The sequence below is a fragment of the Olea europaea genome, chromosome 15 (assembly GCF_002742605.1).
Source record: "Olea europaea var. sylvestris chromosome 15, O_europaea_v1, whole genome shotgun sequence".
NCBI classification, from domain to species: Eukaryota; Viridiplantae; Streptophyta; class Magnoliopsida; order Lamiales; family Oleaceae; genus Olea; species Olea europaea.
Genome location: NC_036251.1, coordinates 17,281,952 through 17,290,719, shown reverse-complemented (window position 1 = coordinate 17,290,719; position 8,768 = coordinate 17,281,952). Strand labels below are relative to the sequence as shown.

General features: G+C 33.8%; 1 protein-coding gene across 1 annotated transcript in view; it reads left to right on the top strand.

Annotated features, from left to right (window-relative positions):
* LOC111410324 (tRNA-specific adenosine deaminase 1-like) overlaps positions 1 to 8,768 on the top strand; it is a 12,201-nt gene that overhangs the window by 1,410 nt on the left and 2,023 nt on the right. The window contains exons 3-8 of the mRNA XM_023040591.1: positions 472 to 662; positions 746 to 877; positions 5,344 to 5,457; positions 6,040 to 6,209; positions 6,314 to 6,390; positions 6,480 to 6,599. Coding sequence (XP_022896359.1) covers positions 472 to 662; positions 746 to 877; positions 5,344 to 5,457; positions 6,040 to 6,209; positions 6,314 to 6,390; positions 6,480 to 6,599 — 804 coding nt within the window. The remainder of the gene's footprint in view (positions 1 to 471; positions 663 to 745; positions 878 to 5,343; positions 5,458 to 6,039; positions 6,210 to 6,313; positions 6,391 to 6,479; positions 6,600 to 8,768) is intronic.

The window sequence follows — 8,768 nt, the reverse complement described above, 5'->3', positions numbered from 1 at the left end:
ATTCTCTTATGTGAAAGGGAATTGTTGCGTCTTGTCAATCATATAGTTTAATTGGAATGATAAATTGAACAGTAAAACTAAAGAATCTGCAGAGACGGAATCCCAGTTTCTTAGTTCAATGTGGCAATTGGAGAAGGGTTTTAAACTGTCATTCATTCAATATCCTTTAAAAATAGAATAACTATAAATGACATATTTGCGGCATGGTACTCCAATGCTGAAACCCTAATCTTGCTAATCTGTACTAAAGTCGTTATTCTCAGTTATCTTATAGTATCAATCATTCTAACTAGATTGCGTGGTTAACAAAATTTATTGTTTTGTTTTGGTTTAAGTGAATTTAATCCTTCTGGAAAGAAGTGGATACTATATACATGCTTTTTACAATCTTGTCACTTTAAACTTACTCTGCAATCTGCATTGAGGCACATGGCTGAATTATATGACTAAAGAGTATCTCAATTCTAACAGGTACTTCTATATGGAGATTGGATGTCTGACCGAAAACTTTAGTAACCATAGACATAATAATGGAAGAATACTGTTGCATGGTGATGAAATCGCATACTCGCCTTTACATTTGGGCACCGATAACTGTGGCAAAGGAAAATACAAATTGAGACCGGGCTGGCAGTTACATTTGTACATATCACAGTTACCCTGTAGGAACTGGCGATCTCATGTTATCTTTTCTATACTGCATCTCGCATTGACTGTTTAAACTTTCTGCTGCTTGTTGTTGTAGGTGGAGACACATCACTCAGTTCCCAATTGTTTACTTCAGTTGGTCCTTTGGAACAAAGGGATAAGCAACACCACTCTGCAGACCATGATTCCATGACCAAGGAATTTTCAGAATCTTCAGCAATGGTGAACGGTAATGTTGGGAAATTTAACCTACGACTACTCCCTTGTATCCCTGCTATTTCAATTTTGAATTCCATATCACTGAAGATATACCTCGTTTTCCATCATTTAGTTGCTTTGCTCTGTTCACTTTCAAGGGTTGTCCAGGTTATTGCATTTGTATTCCAGTTGTTGTACTGATATTCTTAGAATGCTACTTTAGTGAAAACAAAGTGTTCATAACGCGAGAGAGAGAGAGAGAGAGAGAGAGAGAGAGAGAATTAGAACAGATGTAGAGTATTCACAAACCCTGACCTCCCAAAGTATTGGTTTTCGAGGAACCAATAAACTTTCAATTACGAGTACTATATTTGTAGAAATAATTCTTCCACACCTTATGTTCACACTCTTTAAATAGAAATACAAGATATTATGTTTTCAAAGGGGAGGGATTTTACGACCTTCTCTTTCTTTAGGAAGTTATTTTTAGTATTTTTATATTGATTGAATATAATATTTTGTTTATATTATAGTTTGAAACGATGGATATAGTTATAGGACCATTCTTTGTGTTAGTGAGGAGATGTGTCTATTTATTAGGAATTAGTGAAAAATCATGTCTTGTATTTTTTTCTAGTAAAAGAGTAAATAAATGAAAAGGGGTGAATGAATTATTTAACAAACATATGTTTATTTTAGGGGGGTTATTGATTCCTCAAACTGTCAATAATTTGGAGATCCGGGTTCCTAGAATTAATTAGCTCTTCACAATTGTTTTTTTCTCTTTTTGTTTTGTCTTTTTCAATACGATCAACTTGTGTCTATATCAATTGATGCGGACTCCATTGTTGATTTCAGAACTAAAGAAAGTATAAAAAGAGAAATGATGAAAATTGGGTTAGTTCGAGGAAACCAATACCTCCCTAGTATTAGTAGTTCGAGGAGCCAATAAACTCCCAAATACAATGACTATGTTTGTAGAAATAAATCTTTCCACCTTTCATTTAATTTTCTACACACTTTTTATATAGAAAAATACAAGATGACTTCCTTAATTCCTAAAATATAGAAACCACTAACAAAATGCATGCTCTTATATCTCTCTAGTTCAAACTTTAATAATTTTTATGATATTATAGAATAAATTACATAAATAAAATTAAAGACTCATAACATTCTCTCCCCTTCAAAACATTCATGCCTCTAAGAGTATTCCCCTCCCCCCAAACAACCCCAAACAAATTGGTCTTCTACTCTGTTCTCAATTATAACTAAATATGAAGGTATTATGAACTTCTTTCGAACGCCTTGAATTAAAGATATTTCATATCCCTAATATTGACACTTTATTATCAGAGTACTTTCCGAAATTTACAAGATGCAATTCACAATACTTTGGCTCGAGTTCCGATCTAAGAGAGTCAACTCTTTTGGCGTTAAAATTTCCTTTTTTTAGGCCTATGATGCCCAGATTCTTCAATTTGGATGACATACTTGTTTGAAATGACATGACACGACAGGGGTATAAACCTGTTTCGGTTTAGAACTGGACATGCAGAAACTTGAAACGCCATGGGAGGAAGCGGAAGCTGTAGGGAGAAAAAATGGGCCCATGATCTTTAAAGCAGTAAAATTGATTTTGAGGCATAAAACTAATATTTATAAGGCGTGAAACCTAGTCGATTTAGTGCTACACTCCCTAAAAGATAATCTAAAACTATTATTATGTAATATTCGAAAAACTTTTATGTTTGTAAGAAGTACCCAATGCTTGCGTCTAAATTATTGATCATATCTCTGTATCCCAAGTTTTAGAATAAAAGGGATCTGACTCTTATATATGTACTCGTATTCGACGCCTGTACTCGAGTCCGAGCAATATAGTTTCAAGCAAAGAAACTTTCTTCTTGTCAGACTTAGGACTGGAAGAGGCCTCTCCACTGGATTTCATTGGGAAGGATGTTTGACCTTTTAATTGAATTATTTTCTACCCATTATGCTTATCCTATATCGTACGTTTTACTAATTTTTACCATTGTTGATGATAACACCCCACCGATGTTGCCAAATATTTTAGCTCAAACTTCCACATGTAGGACTTTGGTGCTTTGGGGTGTAATGGTGCTGGTCAATGAATTGTTTTTGTCTTGCCAAAACATTTGTTATTGAAGGTTTTGGGACTTAATCTCTGATGATCTATTTCTTTGTAAATGGTGTTACATTTATAGGAAAACGATACATAATTCTAGGAATTGATAAAATCAAAATACAACTGAAAGATTCAGATATATCAAAATATGAACTAACTGAAAAACTAGTTCCTAGATATGTGAGATTTAAATTTGACTCCGATCAATCCGGTTCTGCAACAGTTATCGTGGCTGCTTGGTGATGGGGGTTTGATTTTGCATCCAACATCTTCAACATCTCATTCATCTTGCGTGAAAATTTCTTGACTAACTATTATTTTATTTATTTAACTCATTGTTTTCACCATGGTTTGTATGTTCTCTAGTTGTTGCCCCATTTCTTTGTTTCCCAGCGCTCTAATACCAAAAGTGACGAACACAAATTATTCATAATGAGAAAATCAACGTAGAATGAGAAAAGATGAAGAGAGGGTTAATTCGAGGAGACCTGGACCCTCCAAAATATTGGTTTTTGAGGAACCAATAAACTCCCAAATACATCACTATGTTTATAGAAATAATTCTTTCCACCTTTCATTTAATTTCCTTTACACTTTTTTAATAACAAGTATCCTAGATAACTCCTACAGTATCCCTAAAATATAGAAACCACTAAACACTAGCACAAAGAATGCTCCTATAACTCTAATGATTGACACTAAAACAATAACATTAAAGAATAAATAACAAAATAAAAATTAAAGATTCATAACATCTACCTGATCTGCTCACTGTAACATTGCAGTATCTTTCTTAGTTCCCACCCCAACCATGTTCTTCGTGCATGGATCAGTTAGTAAGACTGGTTGTAGGCTGAGTGCAGCCAATTTTAGTTTTTCTTTTAAAGGTGTCCTCATTTAAGAGTTTCTAATTTATACTTGTTTTAATGCAGTTACACATCATTTTACTTGTGGAATGTGGATAATTTGACACCTCTATTTCTTATTAACATATTAGATGCAGCCATGCAGGTGAGGATTTACTAGGGATTTGTGTTGAAATTTTGAGTTCTTAATATTACATACTGCATGCTTATTGATCCAGTGCCAATGCAGCAAGGATAAGCATAAGAATGGCATATTAAATTTGTAGCTAGTTCTTCAATAACCATGAGGCATCAACTATAATTAGGCAGTGGAAAATTTTCCTTAATCTGGTTCTGCTCCTTTCGTTGGAGGAAAGTACATAGGGGAAAATCATTTGAAGTTCACCAGAAATATCTTCTTTATTCAGTATTCTTGTCACTGGAGAAAAGGGGGAAAGAATGTACAGAAAATTTATGTAGAAGTTCTTCACAAATTTCATTTATTTAGAAAGTTCACGAAATAACATTTCTGCTGATTAATTTGTTTTATTTTATGATAGAACGGAAGAACAAATGTTGTAGTCTTGGAATAAAATGGCTGTTTTGTTAATTCATCAAATATTACTGTCTGAAATACATCAAGATCCTTAAGGAAAAATAAGTAGTTTAGGCAGATAAAATGGCTGATTTGTCAAAGGCTTGCTAAGTTGTTTGAAACGCCAACTGTGGAGCGTATCTTGAGTTCTGAAATAACTGATGGACTAATGTTCACGAAACATTGTTATACTTACCATTCGCTTCGTGATTATTTCAAGCCCCTTAAATTTTAGTCCTTTAGTCAAGACAAAGATCTGTATGGATACATTAGATATTTACCCTGATCTAGAAGTTTTAAATGCAAATGAAGTATTTTATAAGATTTGGTATGATGTCCGTGAACGTTATCTCTATGTAAACTTCATGATTTAAGTTTTTGGGTAGTCCGACACACCCTATTTTGGCTTCAGGAGGCGGTTATTGGAGTTGTTTGTATCACTCAAGCATGAAAATTTGTTGGATTGCTTAGTAGGTGAGATTATGTATAGAGAACTCAAGGTAAAATGACTATTGAGTACTATCGGCTTGTTTGGTTTAAATAAAATTTAAATTTTTAGCAGATTTTTATAAACTTTAAGTTCTTATGATAGGTGGATATTTGGTGTCGCAAATTTCTGGTTTGGTTTATTAAATATGAAAATTGTTGGAATTTTGTGGGCACAACTTAGGGCTATAAATGTGTTCTGCCCATTCATTTTTCTTTTCCTACATGTTTTCTGGAATAATGTTATATCCATTCAGAAGAACTTTAATGATCTTGTTTTTTTCCCTTGATTTTTATGTTTGTTGAAACTCTTAATAGATATTTGATATTGTAATGTATTCCCACTTACGAAGTAAATAATGGTGTTTTAATTGTTTGTTTATTTGATGTTCGAAATTTCTTCTCAAAAGATTAGTCTTCAGGTGATTGTTCTCAAGTTCCTGGTACTGTTAAGAGGAAGCCTGGTCGAGGAGATACAACTTTATCGGTGAGCTGCTCTGACAAGATTGCTCGCTGGAATGTTGTTGGGGTTCAAGGTTCCTTAAGTTCTCTCTATAACATGCTTTAATCCTTTCCCTGAACAAACGGAAAAGATTTATCGCTGTAACCTATCATAGATAGCTTTCGAGCATGTCTAGAATTTCGTTTCACCTTTGATCCTGGACCATCTGGGTACTTTAGAGGCTATAACAATTCTCTGGTTACCTTAAGCTTTAACTGGTTATTATGATCATCAAATTATGAGCAAATAAGTAAACCATATGAAGATTGTTGCTGAATAGCACAGCCTGAAATTTTGCTAACTCTGGTGAATTCACGAGTTGAATGTCTCAATGCAAAACAAGTTAATCTTTTCTTTTACTGTGATCATCTTTAAAACTCCATGAACACTCCTGGTCCCCATATTTTTCTGTTACATGTATTAAGACTTACATCGTCTGTGCTGGTTCGCTTTGTATGTGAAAATGGAATTGTTAACTTGTCAAATATCAATTATCATTTTGTGCATAAGTCCCTAATTCACAATTTCATATAAAAAAAAATTAATTCTATTGTGAACTTTTTTGATGAAATATGTTCTATAGATTGTCTGACATGAATTCTTTCTTTCTATGCAGGATCTCTGCTTTCGTATTTCCTGGAACCAGTTTACATTTCTTCTATAACCACTGGTCGGTCCCATTATGGTTCTGAAGATTTTCTAATGGTTGATCAACTGAGAAGATCTTTATACGATCGAATTCTGCCATTGTCAAAAGAATTAATTAACCCTTTTCATGTTAATAAGGTTGTAATTTGCTGATTAGCTCCGTGCACTTTGGCCATGTAACATAATGCTGATCCATCTGAACAAATTGTCCTTTTTTTTTTTTTTTTTTCGGCATTTTACAGCCACTCTTTTTGGTAGCTCCAATACCACCCAAGGAGTTCCAACACTCTGAGACTGCTCTAACAACCTTAACTTGCGGGTGGGCTTTGTTTAATATGACCATTTGTGAAGATTAGCATATTATAATAAGATGTCTTCTCTGAAGTTCTGTTATCCTTATATATGCAGGTATTCAATTTGCTGGAATAGGTCCGGCTTGCATGAAGTTATCCTTGGAACAACTGGTAGGAAGCAGGGAACCTCTGCAAAAGGTGCTATGTATCCTTCTACCGAGTCATCATTATGCAAGTAAGAAAACCATCTCTATGTAAACTTCATGATTTAAGTTTTTGGGTAGTCCGACACACCCTATTTTGGCTTCAGGAGGCGGTTATTGGAGTTGTTTGTATCACTCAAGCATGAAAATTTGTTGGATTGCTTAGTAGGTGAGATTATGTATAGAGAACTCAAGGTAAAATGACTATTGAGTACTATCGGCTTGTTTGGTTTAAATAAAATTTAAATTTTTAGCAGATTTTTATAAAAGTTAGGATGTGTTTGATTACATTTATTTTCCATGAAAAATATCAGTTTTCCATCCAAATTTCTACTTTGAGTGTTTGATTGTTATTTTTTTCCATTGATTTTCTTTTTTTTTTTCCAACTTTTGAAAATATATCTAATTTTCTTTGTTTTTAAGGAAAATATTTTCTTTAGGGGGAGGTGGTTTTTGTTTTCCTCAAAACAAGGAAAATATTTTCTTTTTTAGATGTTATATTTTATGCTAGTCAAATACGCTCTTAGTGAAATGTATGATTGAAAAGTTGATGAAAGTTGTGGGTAAATATGTGGTTAAAAATAAATTTGGGGAAAAAAGAGTTTTAAGAAATGGGACCAAACAAAGGCTATAATTGGTTACCAAAGAATTTTGAATGTATTGACATTATGTGTAGATTCACCTATAATATGTGACAAAGAGAAAGAGGAAGCCTGGTCGAGGAGATACAACTTTATCGGTGAGCTGCTCTGACAAGATTGCTCGCTGGAATGTTGTTGGGGTTCAAGGTTCCTTAAGTTCTCTCTATAACATGCTTTAATCCTTTCCTTGAACAAACGGAAAATATTTATCGCTGTAACCTATCATAGATAGCTTTCGAGCATGTCTAGAATTTCGTTTCACCTTTGATCCTGGACCATCTGGGTACTTTAGAGGCTATAACAATTCTCTGGTTACCTTAAGCTTTAACTGGTTATTATGATCATCAAATTATGAGCAAATAAGTAAACCATATGAAGATTGTTGCTGAATAGCACAGCCTGAAATTTTGCTAAATCTGGTGAATTCATGAGTTGAATGTCTTAATGCAAAACAAGTTAATCTTTTCTTTTACTGTGATCATCTTTAAAACTCCATGAACACTCCTGGTCCCCATATTTTTCTGTTACATGTATTAAGACTTACATCGTCTGTGCTGGTTCGCTTTGTATGTGAAAATGGAATTGTTAACTTGTCAAATATCAATTATCATTTTGTGCATAAGTCCCTAATTCACAATTTCATATAAAAAAAAATTAATTCTATTGTGAACTTTTTTGATGAAATATGTTCTATAGATTGTCTGACATGAATTCTTTCTTTCTATGCAGGATCTCTGCTTTCGTATTTCCTGGAACCAGTTTACATTTCTTCTATAACCACTGGTCGGTCCCATTATGGTTCTGAAGATTTTCTAATGGTTGATCAACTGAGAAGATCTTTATACGATCGAATTCTGCCATTGTCAAAAGAATTAATTAACCCTTTTCATGTTAATAAGGTTGTAATTTGCTGATTAGCTCCGTGCACTTTGGCCATGTAACATAATGCTGATCCATCTGAACAAATTGTCCTTTTTTCTTTTTTCCTTTTTTTTCGGCATTTTACAGCCACTCTTTTTGGTATCTCCAATACCACCCAAGGAGTTCCAACACTCTGAGACTGCTCTAACAACCTTAACTTGCGGGTGGGCTTTGTTTAATATGACCATTTGTGAAGATTAGCATATTATAATAAGATGTCTTCTCTGAAGTTCTGTTATCCTTATATATGCAGGTATTCAATTTGCTGGAATAGGTCCGGCTTGCATGAAGTTATCCTTGGAACAACTGGTAGGAAGCAGGGAACCTCTGCAAAAGGTGCTATGTATCCTTCTACCGAGTCATCATTATGCAAGTAAGAAAACCATCTCTATGTAAACTTCATGATTTAAGTTTTTGGGTAGTCCGACACACCCTATTTTGGCTTCAGGAGGCGGTTATTGGAGTTGTTTGTATCACTCAAGCATGAAAATTTGTTGGATTGCTTAGTAGGTGAGATTATGTATAGAGAACTCAAGGTAAAATGACTATTGAGTACTATCGGCTTGTTTGGTTTAAATAAAATTTAAATTTTTAGCAGATTTTTATAAAAGTTAGGATGTGTTTGATTACATTTATTTT